The sequence below is a fragment of the Stegostoma tigrinum genome, chromosome 10 (assembly GCF_030684315.1).
Source record: "Stegostoma tigrinum isolate sSteTig4 chromosome 10, sSteTig4.hap1, whole genome shotgun sequence".
NCBI lineage: Eukaryota > Metazoa > Chordata > Chondrichthyes > Orectolobiformes > Stegostomatidae > Stegostoma > Stegostoma tigrinum.
This window is the reverse complement of record NC_081363.1, coordinates 36,651,777-36,678,115: the sequence shown is the minus strand read 5'-3', so window position 1 is coordinate 36,678,115 and position 26,339 is coordinate 36,651,777. Positions and strand designations below refer to the sequence as shown.

The window sequence follows — 26,339 nt, the reverse complement described above, 5'->3', positions numbered from 1 at the left end:
GAACTGAAAAGGAAAACCTCCAGACTATTAATCACTGAATCATTACCTGAGTCATATCGGTTGGCAAAGGGCACATAAGATTACTGAGATGAATGCATGATTCAAAGATGACATGAGAGGAATGGGATCTGGTTCATGAGGCACTGGGGAAAGTGGTGCTGTGCCATTGGGTCAGTCTAAACAGCTGTAGAACCAGTGTTCTACATAATCAAGCAAGTAAAGAGGGATTTAAAGTAAACACTGGGGATGAGGGTTCAAACTCGGATAGATATAGCACATCAAGGCAAGAAAACAAATCGTAATTTGGGAAAGGAAGGCCAGAGATGGCAAGAAGGGACATTGAGCGTAAACTTAAAAATACAGTCAAGGCTAGATGTTGGAAAGAAACAAAAAGGCATCTTGAATTCCCATCGCATTTGTAACAAAATAAATGAACTAATGGCGCAAATTGAGGAAATAGATATGATCTGAGAGAACTAATGCAGACATGGCTGCATGATATTAAAGATTGGATCCTACATGTCGAGTGTCATATGGAATTTGAGAAAAATTGCAATTGTAGGGGTAGCACAATTAATTATGACATTGGTGCAATAGATTACCTAGATTCAGGACATCAAAGCGTGGGATTGGTTTGGGTGCCATTAAGGATAAGTAAATTAAAGAAGTCTCCAAGAGAGTGATCTTCAGGCCTCCAAACAGTAATCAGAATGTAGAACAAAGTATACAAGGAAGAATATGAGTGCTTATGATTGAGGGATTAGAAAAATCATGGATGATTTTAATCTGTATATAAAACTAGAAAAATGAGATATGATGAGTTCATAGAATGATTTTGAGAGTTTTCTGGAGCAGTGGAGTCTGGGCTCAGCCAGAGAGCAGGTTATATTAGAGTTAATATTGTGTAATGTGGCAAGATTGATCAATGACTTTGGATTAAAAGCAGCTCAGACAGAAGACCACGATATGATTCAATTTTACATCTGGTTTGAAATGAGGAAGGGTGCATATGAGTATTTTAAGTTTAAACAGATGCAACTATGTGGGCATGAGAGCTGAACTCGCTGAAGTGATTTAGGGTGTTAGGCTAGAAAATAGCTCAATAGACAAACTGTGGCCAACATTTAAGGGGATATTTCAGAATAAGTATGTCTAAACTATAAAGGAAAATTCTAAAGAGATCACTCACCATTCACAATCGAATTAAGAAAAGCATCCAACTTGAGGAAAAATTGTCAGTTATACAAAGATGTGTGGTAGGTCAAATGATTGGACAGAATATGAAGAATTACAAAGAAGGGCTACAATATTAGAGATAGTGGGAACTGTAGATGCTGGAGAATCTGAGATAACAAAGAGTGGAGCTGGATGAACACAGCAGGCCAAACGGCATCTTAGGAGCAGCAAAGCTGACGTTTTGGGCCTAGACCCCAGGGCTACAATATTAATGAGAAGGAAGAAATTAGAGTATAAGAGGAAGCTAGCTAGAAATGTAAAATAGGTAGCAAAATTTCTCAAAAGAAGCAGTGTGAGTAAAGTGAGCTTTCGCCCCCACCCCCTTTATTTATGAGGGCATTGTGGTCAGGCAGCATTTATTGCCCATCCCTAATTGCCCAGAGGGCAGTTCAGAGTTAACGACATTGCTGTGGGTCTGAAGTTGCATGTTGGTCAGACCAGGTAAGGATGGCAATTCCCTTCCCTAAAGGATACTAGTGAACCAGATGGGTTTTTCCAACAATGGACAATGGATTCATGGTCATCATTAGATTCTTAGTTCCAGTCATTTATTGAATTCAAATTTCACCATCTGCTTTGGTGAAGTTTGAACCCGGGTCTCTGGATTAACAGTCCAGCGATAATACCATTAGGCCATCATCTCCCCTGTTGGTAGAGATTAAGAATAGGGACATAATAATAGATAATAAGAAAATGGTGGATGAAATGAACTAATCTTTTGCTTTTGCCTTCATTACAGAGGAAAATGTGTGAGACTTTTCTCATTAATTTTGCACCTAAAAATGTTGAAAGTTAAATTTCTAGGTTTACCGATTTATAATTTTCACACTTTGGATTGAAATATTCTTTTTCAGCATGGCACCAAAAGTCTAATTTCAGGGCACTGTGTTTCCCTACTACGTGTTTAATGTATTCTTACCTGGCATGTTGAATTTAACATGTTCTTTGCTGAAAAAGTAATTTGAATTTTGTACAATAGTGCCAGAAAACTTGGTGTGTTGATATCTTTGCAAAGTTGAATCAGAGCTGAAGCATGAAAAAGCTAGATACCAAACCAATGCTTTCCAGTTGTAAGCAAAGTAACAGAAATACAGTTTACTCTGACTGCTTATCCTGGGAGGAAACAGGAACTCTTATGAAACCCACAAGTAATAGAATGCACTAAATTGTCACATTCAATTCCCACCTGAATTATTTTTGAAGTTTAATGTGATGCAGATCTCTGTTTGTTTTCGAACATAAACATTTTTGGATAAGTAAGTTTTTTTGTCAAGAACATGAGACATTTCTTGCTCTGCATAAAGCTGACCTCAACTTTGCCGCAGTGGAGCAACAGAGGATAATAAATGTAAAGTAGCAATAAAAATAATTACACTTCAGTAAGCTGTCACAAATAGATTAAGTAAGAACACAACCTTTTTTTTGTTATCAATTGTCTTCTCCAATAGCTGAGAAGAGACAAATGCTCAATTAGACACACTCACCAGTTGCACTAGATGGTGACCAACCAGATTAGGTCGTCAGCACTATTGAAGACTGTTGTTTGTCATTGATATAAATGACTTGCATGTGAACATAGGAAGTATTGGTTAGTAAGTTTGTAGATGACACTAAAATTGGAGGTGTAGTGGGCAGCCAAGAAGGTAACCTCAGAGTACAACCGGGCCTTGATCAGATGAGGCAATGGAGCGAGGAGTGGCAGATGCAGTTTAATTTAAACATGAGGAGCTGCATTTTGGAAAGGCAGGTCAGGGTTGGACTTGTACACTTAACGTTAAGGTCCTGGGGAGTGTTGCTGAAGAAACAGACCTTGAAATGCAGATTCAGACTACCTTGAAGATCAACAGGAGGTTGGAAGAACACAGCAGGCCAGGTGGTATCTGGAGGAAAGGAGCAGTCAACATTTCTGGTATTACCCTTCTTCAGGAGTGCTAAAGTAGTCCTGAAGAAGGGTAATACCTGAAATATTGACTGCTCCTTTCCTCCAGATGCTGCCAGGCCTGCTGTGTTCTTCCGGCCTCCTGCTTGTTTACCTTGGATTCTGGCATCTGCAGTTTCCTCGTCTCTTGTCGTAGCTGCTTGAAAGTAGACTCGGTAGGTAGATAGGATAGTGAAGAAGGCATTTGGTATGCTTGCCTTTGTTAATAAATGCATTGAGTATCGGGGTTGGGAGGTCATGTTGTGGCTGGACAGGACATTGGCGAGGCTACTTTTGCAGTATTGCATGCCATTCTGGTCTCCCTGCAATAGGAAGGATTTTGTGAAACTAGAAATGGTTCAGAAAAGATTTAGAATGATGTTGCCAGGATTAGAGGCTGAATAGGCTGGGGCTATTTTTCTTGGAGCATTGGTGGCTGAGAGGTGACCTTTATAGAGGTTTATAAAATCATGATGGACATGGATAGGGTAAATAGGTAAGGTTGTTCCCTTGAGGTGGGATGTCCAAAACTGGAGGTCATAGGTTTAAGGTGAGAGGGGAAAGATTTAAAAGGGACACAGAGGGTGGTGTGCATATAGAATGAGCTGCAGAGGAAGTGAAGGAGTCTGGGACATTTACAACACTTAGCAGGCTTCTGGATGGGTGTATGAACAGGAAGGGTTTGAAGGGTTATGGGCCAAATGCTGGCAAATGGGTCTCCAGAATATCTGGTCAGTTTGGACTTGTTGGACCAAAGGGTCAGTTTCTGGGCTGTGTATCTCTCTAACAATTTAAAAGATTAACATCGCTACTTTCAGCAGGACTATGTGAGGACAGAAGTGTGATCTAATTTCTACATTAAAGCATTGAAAGAACATAGGACAGTATAGCACAGTACAGGCCCTTCAGCCCACGATGTTGTGCTGACCTATTATCCTATAAGATCAAACTACCCTGCATACCCTATATTTTACTATCATTCATGTGCCTATCAAAGAGTCGCTTAAAAGACCCTAATGCTAGCAGCGCATTCCACGCACCCACCACTCCCTGCATAAAGAATCTACCTCTGACATCTCCCCTATTACTTCCTACAATTACCTTAAAATTATGCCCTCGTAATAGTCATTTCTGCCCTGTGAAAGAGTATCTGGCTATCCATTCTATATATGCCTCATCATCTTGTACACCTCTGTCAAATCACCTCTCATCCTTCTTCGCTCCAAAGTGAACAGCCCTAGCTCCCTCAACCTTTCCTCATAAGACCTGCTCTCCAGTCCAGGCAGCATTCTGGTAAGTCTCGTCTGCACCCTTTCAAAAGCTTCCACATCCTTCCTATAATGAGGCGACCAGAATTGAACACAATATTCCAAATGTGGTCTAACTGAGGTTTTTATAGAGCTGCAGCATAACCTCTCGGCATTTCAACTCAATTCCCCTGCTAATGAAAGCCAATACACCATGTGCCTCCTTAACAACCTGATCAACTTAGGTAATAACTTCAAGGGATCTACGGATGTGGGCCTAAAAATCCCTCTGTTCCACTGCCAAGAATCCTGCCATTAACCCTGTATTCTGTAATAAAATTCACCCTTCCAAAATGAATCACTTCACACTTTTCTGGGTTGAATTCCATCTGCCACTTGTTTGCCCAGCACTTAATCCTGTCAATGTCTTGTTGCAACCTACAACAGCCTTCCACACTATCTTACACTCCAGCAACCTTTGTGTCATTGGCAAACTTACTAACCCACCCTTCCACTTTCTCATCCAAGTCATTTATAAAGATCACAAAGAGCAGGGGTCCCTGAACAGATCCCTGCAGAATACTACTGGTCACCGAGTTGCAGGCTGAATACTTTCCATCTACTACCACACTCTGTCTTCTACTGGACAGCCAATTCTATGTCCAGATAGCCAAATTTCCCTGAATCCCATGCTTCCTAACTTTCTGAATGAGCCTACCATGGGGAACCTTTATCAATGCCTAGCTAAAGTTCATACACACCACATCCACTGCTTGACTTTCAGTGTGTTTTGTCATATCCTCAAAGAATTTGGTAAGGCTTGTGAGGCATGACCTGCCTCTCTCAAAGCCATGCCGACTATTTCTAATCAAACTGTGCTTTTCCATGTGATCATAAATAAATAAATTCCTTGAAATAAAAATTATAATTTATATTTCCTTTTCATCATGCACACAATTTGCATTTTTGAATCAAAAAATGATAAATATTTCAGAATCACCGATATTCATTTGCATTGCCATAGCCTCCAGAGCAACAGACCAAGATTTGGAAAATGGGTTTAGTGTGGGCATGGTGGCTGAATAGCTGCCTTCTGTACTGTAAACATCCGGAGTTTTTTTGAAACGTGCTGTACTTGTGCGCACTGTTGAAACTTCGTAGCAGATTTTTGTACCTGTGTGTTAAAGTAGTTCCACATTTTACCATTTAATGGTAAAACAGCTTAAACTTCTTGGAAAATGGGGTTCCAACAGTGAAATTGCCTTCCAGCATAACAAAGCTGTGGAAATAGAGTTTTAAATGCAAGGCTGGAGAGTTAATTTTAACTACAAGAATTCTGATCTGAGGTGACTGTGCTTATGATGCAAGGGACCCTTGTATTGAGAGGGCAATTGAGGGAGATTTGAAGGGACCATCTGGTCAGAAATATGTAGTGATCTCAAGAAACTTAAACCTTTTATAAATTTTTGAAACAGTACTTAAATCAAGTGGTTATTGTGAGCTTTTGAGGGTATCAAAGGGAAGTGTAAGAAAAGTTTTTGGTTTCAAGTAATAAGTGACTGTGTTCCTTTATGTTTGATGTCTTTAACATAACTGATTATTTAAGATAGTATAATTATTAGTATTCATGTTCCTTGATTTTGCTGTAGTAAAGTTCTTTGTTTCAAACCATGAACCTTGTGGCTTATCTGTTCAAATAAATACCAGTGCTTTAGTTATACCTTCATAGAAATGTACAGCATGGAAACAGACCCTTTAGTTCAACCAGAAATCCTAGGTAAATCTAGTCCCATTTGCCAACATTTGGCCCATATCCCTCTAAACTCTTCCTATTCATATACCCATGCAGCGATGCCTTTTAAAAGTTGTAATTGTACCAGCCTTTACCACTTTCTCTACAGCTGATTCCATACATGCATCACTCTCTCCATGAAAATGTTGCCCCTTTGGTCCCTTTTTAAATCTTTCCCCGTCACCTTAAACCGATGTGCCCCCTACCTTAGGGAATAGACCTTGCCTGTTCACGCTATCCATGCCCCTCATAACTTAAAAAAACACTTCTATAGTCTCTAAGAAGTTCATTACACTAAAGGTATTGTTTAAGCCACGCACCAAGTATTGTGTGAAATTTTGGGTAGTCTGATATAGGCTAATTTCACCATGTTTCTTTAATGTATTCAAATTTCCTTCAATTAAAATAAAAAATATATTCTTAAAATAAGTCGCAAATACTGGTTAACATATAAGTTAAAATATGGAATTAGAACTATATTCCCTTAGTCTCACTCATCATAACTGTTTTTGACTACAGATCAAACCTGCAGTGTCTAACATAAGAGATGTCACTGCCTCCTGGAACAAAACATCCAAGTAGCTTTCCTCTTCTCTGATGCTTTGCAGCATTCAAAATTCAAGATGTAGAGCATTAGTAATTGCTGATGATGCGTAGAAATTTTATTTCTTTAACTCAGCATTCTATTATAATGTAAAGGGGTTCCATCCCATTCTTGACAAGGCAATCTCAACAAATACCCACATTCGCTTTGGATAAGCTGGTTCTGAGGCCCCTTGCTACACATTCTCCAAGGAGAACTGCATCATTAGGTAACTGACAGTCAGGCAGCGCATGCTTCTTTGACGTTGAACAGCCAGAAACTTAGTGTTTTTGCGTAGTTATTTGGCACCTGCCTGAGGATTGCAATAATATGACATATGGGAGCATGTACTGGAAGGTGCTTTGGAACTGTGGGGCTCATAATCTGCACCTTTTATCATTCTTGTTGCCACTGACTCTTAATGCTGTGTCATTTTTGTTTTAATTCATTTCTTTCCTGCCTTTTCGTATTTCCGTATGTTGCTGTTCAGGTTAAAATTGAGCTAAAACCCAGGTCTGGATAAAAACCTGATACATTTGATGGACCCCTTGCTTTTGTCCCCTCACACATCTCAGGGACAGTCAATGGGAAGAGAACAAACACATGTTCAATTGGTAGCTCAAAGGAAGTGAGGTAGAAATAGAAATGGGAGTAAGGATATGGGGAAGATAAAAGGGTCATGATGAGACAGAAGGAGAAATGCATGTGTTCAAGTTGAGAGGTACAGGGAGTGCTGAGTTAACTCCCAAATGAAAGCTGCAGCTTACAATATGAAAGTTAAATCAAAGCTCCATTTGCTTGCTCACGTGGATGTAAAAGACCCTATGGTGCTGTTTTAAAGAAGAGCAGAGGTGTTATCCCTAGTGTTCTGACTAATCTCTTGGAATTTCTTTTGCAGACATAGTGCTTAGGAAGCTTGAATTCATTGGTTAAGTGTCTGCTGGTAGCTAGTCAGGTTCATCCTTGATACATTGGACAAACTGGCAGGAATAGCCACCAGGATACATGAACATCAACTAGCCACAAAACGACATGACCCACTATCACTCGTATCCTTACATACAGATAAGGAAGGACACCACTTTGATTGGGACAACACATCCATCCTATGACAAGCCAAACAGAGACATGCACGAGAATTCCTAGAAGCATGGCATTCCAACTGGAACTCCATCAACAAACACATTGACTTGGAGCCAATCTACCATCCCCTGAGAAAAAGAACAGGAAATGACATCACCAACCCAAGGAAACCTAACCAGATAAATAGAAAGCGGGACGTAACACCAGCGCGTCGTCGGAGGCTCACTGATGATGTTACCTAGAATGGTGACAAAACGTCTGAAAACTAACCTTCCAGCTCAGTGAGCAAACTCACATCCAGAACCTCAACCTGAGCTACAAATCTTCTCAAAAGGTTCATCCTTAACCTTATAAATTCTCCCACAGTGGGTGTAGGTTAACATTTAGTTGCTGCCAAGGACAATTAGATGAATATCTTTCCCTCTCAGCAACAAACAAATTATTTAATGGTTATCATATTCCTGTTCGTGTCAACTTGCTGAGGGAAGAAAAGCACAGTCTTTCAAATCTTATTAATGCAATATGACTTTATTGAAGAAAGATAAACTAAGAAACTAAAGCCCAGTTAGCCATAAGACATAGGAGCAGAATTCAGCCCATTCAGTTGCTCCACAATTCAATGAGATCATACCTGATCTGATAAACCTATGCTCCACTTTCTTGCCTTTATCCCTTATCTTGTCTTTCTCAGCCTTGAATATACTTAATGGTCCAGCCTGTTCAATAGGTATTCCACAGATTCACTTCCTTCTGAGGGGAAAAAAAACCTCACCATTCCTGTCTTAAATGTGCAATCTCTTGTTCTGAAATTATGCCTTCTGGTACTAGACTTTCTCAGAAAGGTACAACCTTTTTGTACCTACCCTGTCAAGTTCCCAAAGAATATTGATTGTTTTGATAAGGTTGCCTCTTATTCTTGTAAATTTCAAGGAGTACAGCCAACCTATTTAACCTGTCTTTTTAAGACAGTCCCTCCAAACCTGATATCAACCTAGTGAACTTTCTTTGGTCTGCCTCCAATGACAATAAGTTTTTCCTTCAGTCAGGGGACTGAAAATATCCACTGTATTTTAGCTGTGATCTGACTAGTATCCGGTATAGTTTCAGTGAAACCTTCTTTCTTTAATACGCCAATCCCTTTGAAATAAAGTCCAACATCCCATTTGCCTTCTCTATTACCCACTGGACTTGGATGCTAGCCTTTTGTGATTATGGACAAGGACTCCCTAATTCCTCTTCATCCACTCATTTAACTGTCTATATTCCTCTGCAGACTCTGTCATTCTCACCACTTGCGTTCCCACAAATTTTTGTGTCATCCAAAAACTTGCTTTTAGCGCATTCATTTTCCTCACTCAAGTTATTAGTATATATTGCAAATAATTGTGGCCACAGCACTGATCCCTGTGGCACACCAGGTTGTCATCCTGAAAATGTCCCCTTATCCCATCATTCCATGTTGCATTTGTTAGCGATTCTGTATCCATGCTATTAGACTACCTTCAACATCACGGGTTCTTAAGTAGCTGAATGTGCAGTACCTTATCGAGGCCATTTAGAAATTCCAAAAATATTAAATCCACTGCTTTCCCTTTTCCACCTCAAAGAATTCTAGCAGATTTGTCAGGTGTCACAGAAAGCTTATAGATCACTACACTCTACCAATATACTTGTATCATTGGGAGCACGATTTTTCCATTCATGGATAACTGGCCAGGTTCTTCAGGGTCCTTTTGCTTGTAAAAACTGAAAGAACTGCGGATGCTATAAATCAGGAATAAAAACAGAATTTGCTAGAAAAGTTCGGCAGATCTGGCAGCATCTGTGAAGAAAGGATCAGAGTTAGAGTTAGCGTTAGGGCTCTGGTGACCCTTTCTCAGAATTCCTTTGTCTATCCACTGCTTTTCTCTCTTCAGACTTCATCCTTTATTCCTATTGTTCACTCCCTACCCCACCTTCTCCCTGTTTTCTGCTTACAAACTGATGTTTTCCCAGCTACCATCAGTTCTGAGGAAGGGCCACCGGACCTGAAACATTAAATCTGTTTCTTCTTTTCCTCACAGATGCTGCCTTGAGCTTTTCCACCAACTTCTATTTTTGCTCCTTTTGCTTGTAGTCTTCTTGCATCTGGGAGCTCTTCATACTGATCCTTCTCCTAAGTCCTTTATTTGAATGTCACCTTTATACTAACCAACAAGAAGGGGATGCAGTGTGACTCAGTCATCCTTTTAACTCAATCAACAGTTCATCTTAATATGCAGTTTGTGATTGCATGATTTGTTTTAACTCAGTCAACAGTTTATCTTGTTTATGCTGCAGACTTGGTCTAGCAGAAACAGTTTGAACCAGTTTGTTTGATACTTGACTTCTGCTTTGGAGACTCATAGGCTGCTAACTCATTATATTTTTGTCTACCTTTCAGCCCCTCAATCACACTTTTGTTTTGTCTCCTTCCCATTTTAAATAAGGATTACATTAGCAAGTTTACAATCATTTGGGACTTGTCCATAATTTAAGATTTTAGGAAAGATTAACACCAATTTATCCATTATCTCTGTAGCTGCTTTATTTTAATGACATAATGCATTCCATTAGGTCCAGGAAACTTAAATCTTTAGCTCCGTTAGTTTCCCTAACACTTTTTGTCTAGTGATAATTATTGTATTTAGAGTCATGGTAATGTACAGCACGGAAACTGACCCATCAGTCTAACTCATCCCTGCCAACCAGGTGTACTAAATTAATCCAGTCCCATTTGCCAGCATTTAGTCCCCGTTATTTAAGAGAGGGTGTATGGCATAGGAGAACTTACAAAACAGATTGACTAGGTTTGGTCCTGGGATGAAGAGGGTGATTTACAATGAATAGCTAAACTGTTTAGGTCATTATTCATTAGAACTCACGAGAATGAGGGTGATCTTATTGAAGCTTACAAGATTCTGAGGGGACTTGTTGGGGTGGATATTAAAGTGGTTTTATTCACTAGTCAGGGATCTGAAACTAGGGACCATAGCTACACAATGAGAGAACGTTCAGTTAAAACTAAGGTACAAAGAAATTTCTCCTCCCAGGGTCAGTGAATATCTGGAGAGTTGAGAAATTACTTCCCTTATAGAGTCATACACTACAGAACAGACCCTTTGGTCCAGCTCATCCTTGCTCATCAGACTTCCCAATCCGATCTAATCCCATTTGCCAGCAGTTGGTCCATATCTTTTCCTATTCATATACCCATCCAGATGTCTTTTAAATGTTGTAATTGTACCTGCTGCCACCACTTGTCTCTCAGCTCGGTCCATACACCACCACACCCTGTGTGGAAAATGTTACCCCTCAGGTCTCCTTTTAATTCTTCCCCCTCTCAAGTTTCCGTGCTGATGACTCCATAACTAGGGATGGGCGCTAAATCCTGGCCAGCCAATGATGCCCATGCCCATGCCCCTTAAACGAAAGAAAAACCTCGGAAAGATAGATCATGGGGACCTGAGGATTTATCAATTTTCAATTGTTTAACCTTCAATTAACTATACCAACATTGCTCCTCTATTAATACTAATCTTTTTCAGTTTTATTAGAATTCTTTTGAAGAGGTAACAGAAAACAAATGGGATGATGGCCTTTATTTCAAAGGGAATGAATTATAAAAGTTGGGAGGTTTTGCGAAAACTGTGAGGTATGTATCAGACTACAGTTGGAATACTGTGAACAGTTTTAGACCCCATATCCAAGGAAAGAATTATTGGCGTTCGAGGCAGTCCAGAGAAAGCTGACCCTGGTTATGGAGGGACTGTCTTTTGAGTGAGGTTAAGTAGATTGGGCTTGTACTCAATGGAGTTTAGAAGAATGAGAGATCTTATTGAAACATTCAAGATACTCAGGGGACTTGACTGGGGAGATGTGAAGTGGCTGTTTCACCTTATGGGGGAGTCTAGGACCAGAGGGGATCATCTCAGAGTAAGGGGTCAACCATTCAAGACAGATGAGGAATTTCTTCTCTCAGAGGGTAGTGAATCTATAGAATTCTTTACCTCAAAGGGCTGTTGAGGCTGTGTCACTCAGTATAATGAACGTTGAGGCAGACAGATTTTTAATCAGTAAGGGAATTGAGGGTTATGGGGAAAGGCAGGTAGTTTAATTGAGGATTTATCAGGTCAGCCATGATCTTACTTGAAGGCCAGAGCAGACTCAATGGAAACAAATGCCTTTTCTGCTCCTACTCCTCATGGTTACTGTCTCACTCCCGTAAGTCCTTTGGATCATCTTTATTTCTGGGACTTCTTTTGTGTACTCTTAAGCGAAAGCAAGCAAAACCCGTCATTCACTGCCAATTCCCTATTCCCTATCAGAAACTATCCTGACTTTACCTGTGAGGGGTCCTCAATGACTTGTCTTTCTTTTCTTATTCATTTCTTTATTTCAAAGGGAATGAATTATAAAAGTTGGGAGGTTTTGCGAAAACTGTGAGGTATGTATCAGACTACTTTTCTTATTTGCATACATTCAGAAATTTTTACAGTCTGTTTTTTATATTTTGTGCTAGTTTACCCCCTCATTCTGTTCTCCTATTCTCCTTTCCTGATCAATTTGTTGATTCTCACTATCATTGAATCCAGCCCACACAGTTCAATAAGGCCCACTGCCACCCCAAACTCCTCCCTGTATCATCAGAAATACATGTTTCCAAATTGTATGTTATTTTTCATTAAATTTGATATTATCCTTAACTTCCCTGGTTAACCATGGTTGGCTTATCACCTTCCTAGAATCTTTCTTCCTGTCTAAAATATGTCTTTGTAGAGAGAAATGAACTATTTCCTTAAATATCTGCTATTATTCCTCAGTTATCCTTGCTGTTAAACTCCTTTCTCAGTCCACTCCAGCCAGTTCTGCCCTTATTTCTTTGTAATTACCCTGGTATAAACTACTCCTACTTGTATTGTTTTTCCCTTTCTTATTACTTATTTTCACCTATATGTATTTGGGATCTTCCAGTTCAAATTCATTTCTTGCCATTGTATTTATCATAATATTGATGATGTAGAAGTTATAGGAAATCATAATTTGCATCAAAATAGACTTTTGTTTGGAAAGCATGTGTTAACCAAAGACCAACCAACTGGTTTGAATTTTTACGTTGACTGAATTATTACTATAGATGATTTATATGTGGGCTTTTGAACAGCATTTGACAGAGAGCCACAAAAGGTGCTTATTAATAGAATGGAAACATGGAATAAAGAACTGGGAGACATTAAGGTTATGAAATGAAATATTAAGGGAGTGAAAGAGTGCTGGTGGATTGATGGATTTCGGGCTGGGAGATGATTGGCACCAATGTTGGCGGGGTTGTTCTTGGCACATTCTATATGCTAATGATTTATTAAATTCATGTAAGTGCTGGATTTCTTTCAGTTTGTTTGGATCTGCTGGTGTACCAGGTTTGAAGGTGAGAAAATTAATATAATGCATTCAAACCTGAGATGGTGAAAGTGTATTTGCAGTCACCTCAGACTAGTTGCATTGCTTAGGAGTTGATTGATTTGTTTGAACTGGAGATTTACAAATCAAAATTTCTGACGAAGGGTCCAGACCCGAAATGAACTTCTCTGCTCCTCCAAGGCTGCTTGGCCTGTTGTGTTCATCCAGCTCTACACCTTGTTATCTCATAGTCTTAGACTACACCTTCTTAAGGCTTTAATCTTTCTTTACTGATGAACAATGTAGAGTGATCTAATGAAAGGGTTCAAGAATATGTGAAATGGATTTTTCAATTGAAATTATAGAGGGGATTTTAGAGGACAATAATGAAAATAAATATCGTACAAAATCTGAAATGGTGCATATCCCCAATAAATCAAGTCTGAGATGTAAAATTTGTGTTTCCTGTGAAGGATTTATTTGTTGCTCCAAATTAAACCTGGGGAACGAACAGAGTTGAACAGTAATCTGATCAATGTATACACTTAATACACAGTGATGGCCAATCAGAAATGTTTTTCTATTTGCAGTTTGTTAGTGTCATTTTATGTAGTCATTACCACCCAATCAGCTTTCTGCTAGGTGCTGACATCACTAACTAGCCTCTTCCCTTCGGTGTAGCTTCATTTTCTGTGTTTTGTGCTAAAATGGAAGCTGCTTTCTTACCTTAAGGAATAGCTGGATCTGCTGGTGTAGGCTAGATGTTGACATGTAACAGAGCTGGTAGCAGGATGGTGGTGGATGCAGCCAGTTCAAATGGGCCCTTCCAGCCCACGGGCCTTCTTCACTTTCGAGGTGGGTTATAATGTATGCGGCAGTGGAATGTTAACGCTTGCTTATCTGTTCGTGCAGTGCTTTTGTGAGGTGCGATTAGAAATAAAGGAAGTGCGCATTTGTCGAGCAATTCTATTGAAGGCTCTGTTCCATGAGGGCATTTTTCGTTCTTGTTTAAAAGCAAAGAGCAAATTTTATAATAAGCTTCAATTGTGTGATTAGTAGAGCTGCTTGAGTTCTTTGAAGCATTTCCTTCCTATCTTGAATCTGAGTTTGCTGCTTTCTGCTGTCACTGTCCCATCCCCCAACCAAACGTGCTGATGTCAAAGGAAGTGAGGTCAGTAGCCTTTAGGAGCGGTTGCGTGATTTTTGGGGGCTGGGCTTTTTTTTGGCCCTTCTTGGTGGTTGTTTTGTAACAACTTTTTTTTGCCTGCTTACATTTCAGATGTGGGGGGAAAAAAGGTCTCCATTTATTCAGTTCTGCTTTGTCTCTTAATGGCAATAACATTAAATATGAATAAGTGTTTTGAGGGAATCTCTAGGTGTGTGCTGTGCTGAATGCATTTCCAGCTTGTAATGTTTTGCTTGTGTTTTTTCAACTTTTGGAATGTTGTGTATGAGATGCGATCTATCCAGGAATTATAAATAGCCAAGTATTTGAAAGCTACTTTTAGAATTTAGCTGCTTTTTCAAAAAGGAAGCCTCGCTATTTTGTGATTCATGTTTATTGACTATGCATTCAACTATTTTAAACATTCTGTGTTTAATGTGAGCCCTGTTAATTTTAAAATGCAGTGCACCACATATGGGCGGGTGTTAACTAAAGCTATTTTTAAGAAAAAACTACCACCATTTATTAAAAGTAGTTTTTGCAGTGGAAGCCAGTTTCATAATGCGTGATATTTTGCACTTGTGTAGTTGTGAAATTAACTAGCTGCCCTAAAAGTAACGTCAAAAACAGTGGTTACTGAAAAATCTTGTTAAAAATCAGTTGTAAGGATTGTATTTTTAAAATGCTAAAGTACTTCAAGATTATTTTCTGCACCTTTTCAAAATTCAGGTTAATACTACAAAAAATAAATTATGATTCTGGCTATTTGCAATTCTGTCATGTTGACCTTTTCAAGTTTTCTAGTTACTTTCTCAGTCCAGGATGTGGACAGTATTTACCAGCCCTGTTGACTAATTTGTGGTTAGAAACTGCAGTTTCTTTGCAAATCAAAATTAATGTGTTAGTAGCAATTACTCTGCAATTAACAGTTTCACTGTATTTGACTGGTTAGAAAATTTTTGAACAAATCAATAGAATGTTATTACTGTAGAATTTGAGCATTGTCATTGTACATCTGAAAATGAAATGTTTGGATACAGCTAGATAGCTACAAATTCTAGAATTTTCTACACTAAGCTCAATTTGTAACTTGGTTACTGGATTTCAACAATATTTTGCAAACAGTGGAAGACCTGTTTTAATGCAATCAAAGTGATATAGAAGATGCCATTAAGCTTTCAGATCCATGTTCACTATCTGCAGAACAAATCAGTTTGTCTCTTTCCCAATCCCTGCAGCTGCGTAAATTTATTTATATCACATTGCCATTGAATTTCTTTTGGAAATCATTTGATTGTCTTTGCTTCATCCACCCATGTACGTAGCGAGTTGTAGATCATTGCCACTTGTTGAATTAAAAAACATATTTTTTCCCTGTTTCTCACCATGTCAATTGCCCTGAACCTTTATAACTGTGTCCCTGGTACTTGTGCTATTAATTAATGGCAACCGCTTTTCTTCATTACCTGATCTATGATAGTCTTGTGCACCTCTATCATCTAACAACCTCCTTTGTGCTACAGCAAACACCCCACCTGCAGCCTAACTTTGTAGCTTTCTAGGAATTGTGCTGCCTCACTTTTTTTATTTCAAATTTCTTCAAGTGCCTATTAACTATTTCATTCACTGAGGTGATTGAATGACCTCAAACACTGTTTTGAATGCATTTGGCACTTTTTAATCTTCGTGGGACTTCCATCGTATCTAGGTTGCATTGAATGATTATGGCAAACACTTTATTGGATAATTTATTTAATCTGTTTCAAATTTGTGATGATGCAGTGACTTATTCTATTCAATTAGAAGTTTATTATGTTATATTGGTGCTAAAGTTTTAAAAAGAAAGTTGAAGGTGGCACAAGGTTTTGCAAGTAATGGATTAAAAAACCTTCATGTGTACAATGTTGATCAGCATCAGAAATGAATATTTATAACATGTCATGCACACAGCTACAATTTCAAATATCGCCTTAAAGGTTTTTTAAATTTTAAACTGATTTTGACAGTTTTTGTAATAATAATTAATAATACTAAATAATTAATACTCCTAAATTTGATTTTTGTAATGGCAATAAATTCATCACAAGAAGGAATAAACACTCATCTTTAATTTAAAACATTGCAGTTATTGCTCAAGTTCTTAAAGCTGTCGAATTTAAAAAAAAAACAAATGAGTGCACGTGGTTTGTTACTTGGCACATGTCTGTTCCTTCATTAAGATGTCAAAAAGCATTTGCCAGGTATTAAATCCAAGTGCAAAATATGAGGCTATAAGTTTGCATTAATCTTCAACTAGCAGATTCCTTTTCAGACCCAGGCATCATAGATGCCAGTCTTCAGCCCATTCAATTGACTAAGATCAAGAAATGGCAGAAGATGCTGGAGATAGTAAAGACTTGAGCCCTGGCAGCATGCCAGTTGTGGTACTGAAGACCTGTGCTTGAGATCCAGCCATGCATGTACCTAAATTGTCACATTAGTTACTGGAACAATGTGGAAAACTGCCTTCAAATCTTTTGTTCACAAAGAACAGATAAATCCCAACCAGCCACTTAACAACCCATCAGTCCATGTTTAGCAGCTATTAGAATTTTTGCTGATTTTTTCCATTTATTTTTATCTTTATTCTTTTACAGTTTTGAATTATTGAGCTTGAAATTACGTGTGGGCTTTGAAATAGCTTGTGGTAGAAGGAATGTCAGACAAGCTTTGGAATCTAACTTTAGGTTGATGCTTGATCAAAGACATTCTAACAGACTCACCAACACTGAGAAGAATGCTGTGATTTTAAACAGATAGAGAAGTTGGGTATTAACGAGAACAATGTTTAAGAATTGGTGTTGGCAAGTCTTAAAGAGACTTGGGTTCAAGCAGGTGGCACTTGTTGAATGGTAATTGAGACTTAGGGAAAAGTCTGTCAAGGTGAAACTAGAATTGTTGAGGTTAATTCTTTTAATCGTTGTGAGTGTGCTCTTGGCTGCTACTGAGATAGCATGAAGATATGAAAGTTTCCTGTCTAATCTGCTGCGCAGCTTCTAGAAGTCCGAAGAGTAGAAAACTAAGCGTGAAGTATTTCCTATACCTCGGTGAACAGAAAAAAATGATCTTCCTCAGAAAATCAACCAAGAGTCAATACCTTTATCTATGAAACAATACATATTGAAAGTTGTTTAAGTAATCTGGCCTTTTATTTTCTTTTATTTATCTCTTAATTGTGTGTTTGTCTTTTGCGTAAATGGGGGCTGAAAATAAATGTTTCAGGTTTAAAGCATGCACAATAATCATCTTACCATTGTTTAATTTTTCTTCTGCAAGAGTTATTATGTATTTAAAAAAACAATTAAGTCTTTTATTTGAGATGCAAAACTGACATCTGGAATTAGTTAATGAAAAGCCTGATTAGGAACCATTGGAGTAATTATTGGGGATAAGATAATTTAGTTTTCCTATATTGCACATACAGTGGTAGAAAGGCTGATTTGGTTTGGCTGTCTATCTCCGTGCCATAACAGAGCAAAAGATGAAGGCATTGATTAGTATGTTGGTGCTCTTTGAATCGTGCTTTAGGATCCTTCATGCTGCTCTGAATCGTGGGAGCAAGCAGAAAGGGCCTTAATTTCCATCTGAACAGCAGCTCGTATTTATGTTACACATTAACCGTAAACCATCTAAAGGCATTTCGTGGGAGTATTATCAAGAAAAGGTTGATATTAAACAACACTGAGAGAATAAAAAGCTTGATCAGAAATTGGTTTTAAGATTCCTGTTAAGTGATGAGTGAAACAAGCGTTTATAGAGAGTGTCAAGCTGAGGGCTTTGGCAGCTGAAGACACAGCTGCCAACTGAGGAATCACATTAAATCATCAAAAGGCCGGAATTGAAGGGACGTGGATAATACAGGCAGTTGTGGGGCTGGAAGAGTATACAGAGAGAGGAGGCAGTTAGGCAACATGAGATGATTTTAGAATTGGAATGCTATATAAGAGGTGCGATTGTAGACTATAAAGCATGGGTGATTTTGTATTAGTATTGTTCTGAGTTAGAATGCAGATAAATTTTGAATGACCTTAAGTTAGTGGAGGGTAGAGTCTGACCAGGAGTGTGGTGAAATTTCTGCAGCAGATGAGTTGAGGAGTCAAGTGATGGTAGAGATGAAAATGCAAATAGCCATGATGGTGCAAATATGGGGTTTACATGGCAACTTTCCTCAGTCAAATGCTACACCAAAGTTGTGAACTGGCTGGTTCAGCCTCAGAGTTGCTTAGGAGAGGCGCGGTGCCAGTGCGTCTCAGCAAGAAATAGGGAGCCAAGGATAAATTCTTCGGAAGCTGTGGTGGTAATGCAGTTGTAGAAGGACCCAGTTTTGCGGTGATTTGCATTATTACCCAGTTTTTTTTGCTATTTGTTTATAGGATGTGGTCGCCAGTAGTATTTATTGCCCTTAAAAAAGGTGATAAAAAATAGCTGCCTTTGGTCACTGTATTACTTGTAATGTAGGTATGCCCACAACGGATAGGGAGAGATTTCCTTGGATTTTGAACCAGTGGTGGTAAGCCCATTTGTTTTTTCCAACTCTGATAGACATAGAAAAATAGAGTAGGAGTATAGGTAGTTCTGCTATACTGCATGTTTCATTAACATGGATTGGCTGTAACGCATTTGATGAATTGTGGGTGCTGTTTGGATAATGCAAACTTTATGCTGTGCAGGTATCTTGGTTTTCTATAACGTGAGAACACATAAGAAAGTAACTGTCGTGTTAATGGAGAATACCTGGACGCCAGTCAGCTCTTCAAGCCTGTTTTGCCATTCATTAGTCATGGATGATCATCCAACAGTAATAGCCCATTCCTGTGTTCCTTCCATATCCTTTGATCCCTTTTAGCTACAATTTCTGTATTCTACTTGTTGAAATCGTACAATGGTTTGACTTCGAGTGCTTTCTGTGGTAGCAAATTCCATCAACTCGTCATTCGGTGATTGAAATTTCTCCTCCCCTCAGTCTAAATGGTTTGACCTGCGACTGTGGTTCTGGACTCCCCCTCCATCATGAACATCTTTCCTGTGTCTACCTTGTGTATTTGTTAAAATTTTCTGTTTCTAAGACCCAATCATTCATCTGAGCTCCATCAAAGACAATCCTAACCATTTCAACTTATTACACTCCCTCTAAAGTTAAAACATTCTTCCCCAGCTAAGAAGACCAAAAATGAACACACCATTCCCAGGTATGGTCTCACCAACACCCTAATTGCAGCAAGTCTCCTAGATACTGTACACAAATCCTCTCACTGAAGACCGCTGAGCATTTTCCTTCTTTACCACCTGCTGCGCCTCCTTTTTTTTCTTCAGCAACTGGTATATGAGGGCATCCAAGACTTGTTGTGCATTCCCCTCATTCAATTTATAGCCATTCAGATAATCTAACATCCTGTTTTTGCTACCAAGGTGAATAACCTCACACTTATCCACATTGTATCATGTCTGTTTTGCATCTACCCATTCATTCAGCTTGTCCAAATCTCACTGAAACATCTCTGCATTCTCCTCACAGCTGTCTCCCCCCCCAGCTTTGTGTTATCTGCAAATTTTGAGATATTACATTTAGTTTATTGTCTAAATTATTAATATGACATTATGAATAACTATATATAATTTGGGTGCATGCAGGTGTTGGCCATGTATTGCGAGATGGTAGACATTTCAGATTTGTTAGGATCTTCTGAGAAAGTCTTGATGTGTTGCAATGAGTGAACTAGTGTATCATTTCATTGCTGCGCTCTGGAGCTGCAATGTACTGGTGGTGATGGTAATCAATGTTTACGGTAGTAGATGGGATGGCAGTCAAATAGACTGCTTTGTCCTGGGTGCTATGAAGTTGTCTGTGTCAACCATCCAAGAAGTGAAGTATGTTCCATCACACTTCCTAAAGCACAAGTCTGAAATATCAGTGAATTGCATAGTGTAGAATACCTGGTTTTTGACTTTAATCTACAGTACTTATGTAGCTGATCCACTTAACCCTCTGGTAACCTCCCTGGGGGATTGAGGCTTCACCATTGATGGGGAATTTAGCACTTGTAATGCTCTGTTGCTAATCTTTTTATAATCAGTTGTACCCTTTACAGTTTAAAACAGACTCTGAAAGTGTGTCAGAGACAGTAGGAACTGCAGGTCTGAAGAATCTATGATAACAAGGTGGAGAGCTGGATGAACTCAGCAGGCCAAGCAGCATCAGAGGAGCAGGAGGGTTGACGTTTCGGGCCGTTTCTGAAGAAGGGTCTCAGCCTGAAACGTCAGCCTTTCTGCCCCTCTGCTGGGCCTGCTGTGTTCATCCAGCTCTATATGTTAACTCTGAAAGTGTGAATTTTTTTTAACAAAGGTAGCAAGCTGCTACAATGCGCAGATCAAAAAAATGTTTCAATGACTACAGGCAAAAATTTAACAAGCTGGCATTTTGTTTTCCTTCTCTTTGGCTACGTTTGTCTCATTTCCCCCATTTAGTGAAACTGTCGACAGCATAAATAGGCCTGTGTCATCAAGAAATTAATACAGTTACTAAAAATAGTTTGAACTATTACCGTGGAAATAAAGCATAAGGGAAATTCAAAGCAATCTGTTTTTCTAATCAGTCCATTCAGATATTAATACACATCTCTGGAGCAGGTGGGACTTGAATCTGGGCTTCCCAGTCAGGGATAGGGACACCAGCACTACACCATAGAAAGGGCCTTCAAAGCATGAAGTTCAATTCTCTAGCATCAATCTTAAATTTGAAAGATTTTGATAGAATATTTAGGTACATTCCTGATCAAATAGAAGAATGCCAATCAAATGGAAGTGTTTCAGAGATAATAGGAGCTGCAGATGCTGGACAATCTGAGATAACAAGGTGTAGGGCTGGACGAACACAGCAGGCCAAGCAGCATCAGAGGAGCAGGAAGGCTGACGTTCTGGGCCTAGACTGAAACGTCGGCCTTCCTGCTCCTCTGATGCTACTTGGTCTGCTGTGTTCATCCAGCCCTACACCTCGTTATCTCAAATGGAAGTGTTTGATGTTTCTGCTTTTTGGCATCAACTGTATTATTGGGAAGAGAGTTTGCTGTTTCAATATTCTTTCTTAATCCCAATTTCAGGATAGCGCCTCCCAGAACATTGGTGAGTTATTAGTTTATTCCATTAGTGAACTTGATAACATTTTGACATATATTTTTGCTTGTAATGGTGTCTGCACTGCCTTTTGGGTTTCGTTATCAGGGCTGCTTTCCAACATCTACAGTACATTCTCAGCCCTTGCTTACACCAGTGCATTTTCTAATTTCACTGTGAAGCACTACTGATTTAACAGTAGAAGGAGAGTAGTATATATAATTTTTTTTTGTCCCGCAATTATTCATAAATGGAACTCAGTACCCTGTAGGAACATCAGTTAATCTGCGCCCTGTGAGTCATTAACCAAGAGAAAGCAAGTTGCTAGTTAACAATGGAAGGCTTTCAAACTGATACTTGAAGCCTTGTCATAGGAATCAGGGTGCAGCATTGGTAACAAATGAGTTGGGAGAACTTCAGATTAGTAAAAGTTCTGATCACTTCTTTTGAAACCATATAGTTCTGGATATTTGCTGGACCTCACACGTGACTCCTCTGACTGGGATGGTTAATCTGGTTGATGTATTTTAAAAAAGTGTTAGAGATCTGACATTCTGGTACGTGGCTCTCGAGCAGTATTAAAGTCACGGACTGTTGTTTGGTAAATAAAGGGTGACCTGGTGACACAGGTTCAGTGGAGTTACTTCATTGGCGACGAGACTGGGACTAGTGATGTAACTGTGCAAAATGCCTACTATCTGAAGCCCAACTGGATTTCAAACAGGCATTTCAACATGCATTATCCTTGGAAAATTTAGTAAGTGGAGCGTATAAGTTGCAGGGTATTCCAATGGAAGTGGACACCCACGCCAGTTCAATTCAGCTTGGGAAATGCCACTTGATTGAAGGTAGTTATATAGCCTCAATTAGAATGTACCCTTATCAGAGGGACTCTAAGTCCGCCCATAGTGAAACCCCAAAACAAAGCCAAGCCTCAGCTAAACAGTTAAAAATTTTCTTCAAGATCTTTGGCAAACCATTGAAGTTATTGCTGGCATGCAGACTCATGACTGCAGAAGAGTCTTCCTAGACCTAAATTGAGAGAGCGAACTCTCAGACCAATATTCTATCACCAAGTAATCCTTCAGTTACACAAGAGCAGTTCTTGCCTTAGGACTGCTTCATTTAGAGTTAGGTACCAGATGGTCAGTATCTTTGACACATGCTCTTTTTATATGTCACCCAGGGCTCCCTGATTGGGGCTGGTGATCTGATCCAATTGGGGAACGTAGCCTGCTGGACCTCACAGAATATGAGTTTTGTTACAGTCACTGCATCCCTTGCCCTCTGAGTCCGAAGACATACGCTGGTCTTTTCTCTTAAAGACCCTCCTGGGTATTTTAGCACCAGGTCAGGTTCCCCTAATGCAATGTCTGATTCAGGGGGCATGTAATACGTGAGAGCTCACCTCTTGCATCAGGAGAGCCTCGGTAGAATTTTACTCTCGCCTTCCAACAGCAAAGCCATAATCTCCACCTCTGATTCTGAGGACTCTTAACACTTGATGAAGAGGTTGAATCTATGGGTTCCAGCAGCCTTTCAAACTTTACCAAGAGATCGGGAGCAAAAAGTGCCGCGATTGTTTGCGAATTCTCAGCTTTTGTCTGGTTCACGTGCTTGTTCATGACCGTCATGCCTACCCAAACTTTGTGTCACTGGTCCATGCCTGTTACCCAAGCAGAGCTATTTCTGTGTTTTTTCACAAACGGTCTCCATGGCTACTGTTGGGATGGCCGGTTTGTGATCATTTTTATACGGTAACAGTAGTGTTGAAAATGGAGGGAAAGATCAAACGGCAACGGTCTTGTGAATCATTGCCAGGAAATATTGCACAATTTCAGCTGCAACTACCCAAAACTATTCAACTGCACAAAATTACATGTGAGTATCGTAGCCATGAGAAAGGAAACATCTAATCTGATTAATGACAGCCTGTTTAGGATGCTACTGATGTGATGGAACATATTATCAGTGCTGATAGTTACTCACCAGTAACCTGTTTGCAGCTCAATTTTGGTAAAACTAGGTGCATTTTTTGATCCACACTTCGTTAAGAGGTTTGTTTCAGATCTGGAGGCATGAGCTGAAGATTGGAAGAGAGATGAGATAAGCTGCCTTTGACAATATGCAATGTTCAATTAAATTCACTTATTTTGTATGTAATAGCATTGAGAAAAATTGAACAGATGAGGGTCAAGTACAGATCAGCCGGGATCTGAGAGAATGATGAAGTAAGCTTGTAATGGTTTATCATTTTGCTTTCATTAGTGTGTGCACTGATGCATGCTATGTGCTCCTCATCGAAGTTACTATAACCAATATTATTTTTTCACTTTACATGTAGATTAAAATTACACATAATTATTGTTGCCCCTTTATCACAAGTGCCTAATATTTAATCTCATATACTTCATCCTACATTGTGATCACTGTTAGGGGGCCTGTAAATCACTCCCACGGTGAATTATTTCCCTTATTATTCCAACACCCAAACTGATTCCCCTTCCTGATCTCCTGAACCATTTGAGTATTGAATCTGTACCACATTTGATTAGGTGTGTTACCACTCCAGTTATACCTAGCTTCTTTAGTCTTAATTTTTAAAAATTCATTTTTGGGATGAGTGTGTTGCTGGTTGGCCAGCACTTATTGTCTGTCCCTGGTTGCCCTTGTGAAGATGGTGGGGAGCTGCCTTCTTGAACTACAACAATCCACCTTCTGTGGGTTGACCTCTGATGCCGTTAGGGAGGCAATTCCAGGATTCTGACCTAGTGACAGTGAAGGAATGACAATATATTTGTCGTTGTTCAAGTCAGGATAGTGTGAGGCTTGGAGGTGGTGTTCCTGTATATCTTCTGCTTTTGTCCTTCTAGATGGAAGTCATTGTGGGTTTGGAAGGTGCTGTCTGAGGATCTTTGAATTTCTGCAAAGCGTTTTGTAGATAGTACACATTGCTGCTACTGAGTGTTGGTGGAGAGAGCGGATACTTGTGGCAGCAGTGTCAGTCAAACAGCCTGCTTTGTCCTGTATGGTGTCAAGCTTCTTCAGTGTTGTTGGGGCTACAGTCCTCCAGGCAAGTGGGGAATATTCTGTCACTCTCCTGGCTTGTGCCTTATAGATGATTGACAGGCTTTGGTGAGTCTTGAGGTGTGTTACTCACCTCTACATTCCTCGCTTCTGACCTCCTTTGGCACTGCCCTAACCATTGTGTTTGTGTTAAGTCCAGTTGAGTTTCTGGTCAATGATAACCTGCAGGATGTTGACAGTGAGGGATCTGATGATAGTAACACCTCCAAATGTCAAGGGGCAGTGGTTAGATTATCTCTTATTGGTGATGGTCATAGTCTGGTATTTGTGTGGTATAAAGGTCACTTGCTACTTGTCAACCCAAGCGTGGATATTGGCCAGATCTTGTTGCATTTTAAGATGAACCGCTTCAGTGTCTGAGGAGTCATGAATGGTGTTGAACATTATGCGATAGAGAATGTCCCCACTTCAATCCTTTATGGAGGGAAAGTCATTGATGAAGCAGCTGAAGACGATTGAGCGTAGGACACTACCCTGAGGACTTCCTGCAGAGAGGATCCTGGAACTGTGTTGATTGACCTCCAGCAATTCATGACCGTCTTCCTGTGCATTAGGTATGACTCCAACCACCAGAGAATTGTCCCCGGATTTCCATTTGATTCCAGTTTTGCCAGGGTTCCTTGATACCACACTAGATCGAATCAGCCTTAATGTCAAGGGCAGTCACTCATCTCACCTCTGGAGTTCAGCTCTTTTGCCCATTTTGGAACCAAGACTGTAATGAGACCAGGAGTTGAGTGACCCTGGTGGAACCCAAACTGAGTGTCATTGATTGAGCAGGTGCTGCTTGATAGCATGGTTGATGACTCTTTCCATCACTTTACTGATCAAAAGTAGACTCATGGGGTGGACAGAGACAAAAACCACACAACTCAAAGTTATAGCCCAACAGGTTTATTTGAAGTCACAAGTTTTCAGAGTGCTGCTGGTGCAGTGAGGGAGGGGATGCAGACAGGCGCAGACTGACAGGCAGACGCACACATCAAAGCATTGTACAACTGTGAGTGGAGTGAATAAACAAAATGATTGATGGAAAATGTTACAAAGGAGGTGCATATTTTGATTTAAGATGCAAATTCCAGAATCTGTTTCAAGTTGCTGACCCAAGATAACTGAAGGTTTTATCAGTGTCTGCCTGACTTTCCAAACTTCAATCAGACAGAGATACAAAAGGTATCAGAGATAATGGGAACTGCAGATGCTGGAGATTCCAAGATAATAAAATGTGAGGCTGGATGAACACAGCAGGCCAAGCAGCATCTCAGGAGCACAAAAGCTGACGTTTCGGGCCTAGACCCTTCATCAGAGAGCTAACCCTAACCCTAACCCTAACCCTAACCCTCTCTGATGAAGGGTCCAGGCCCGAAACGTCAGCTTTTGTGCTCCTGAGATGCTGCTTGGCCTGCTGTGTTCATCCAGCCTCACATTTTATTATCCAGAGATACAAAAGGTGACATTTCTGGTCAGACACTGAATTGCAGGTGTGCAGCCTTGCTCAGAATCTGTCTCCAAGTATCCATGGAACCGACTCTGCACATTTATTCAGACAGCATCAAATATCACTAGTCCAAAAGAGATATGGAAAAGTGGACCTCTGTTGGCAAAGCTCTGAAGTTTGTACTCTTCATTCTTGGCTGCTGTGGATACAGAAAACTGCATCT

The 26,339-nt window shown here is 39.7% G+C and overlaps 1 protein-coding gene across 6 annotated transcripts in view; it reads left to right on the top strand.

The window, feature by feature from the left end:
- Nucleotides 1-26,339, top strand: part of ppp2r5ca (protein phosphatase 2, regulatory subunit B', gamma a) — a 156,228-nt gene that overhangs the window by 54,470 nt on the left and 75,419 nt on the right. For 2 of the 6 annotated variants that reach the window (XM_048537092.2, XM_048537091.2), the window contains exon 1: nucleotides 13,933-14,132. The exons of the other annotated variants lie outside the window; for them this stretch is intronic. In XM_048537092.2, coding sequence (XP_048393049.1) covers nucleotides 14,039-14,132 — 94 coding nt within the window. In that variant the 5' untranslated portion in view covers nucleotides 13,933-14,038. Of the gene's footprint in view, nucleotides 1-13,932; nucleotides 14,133-26,339 lie in introns of those variants that run through there. 6 annotated transcript variants of the gene reach the window in all.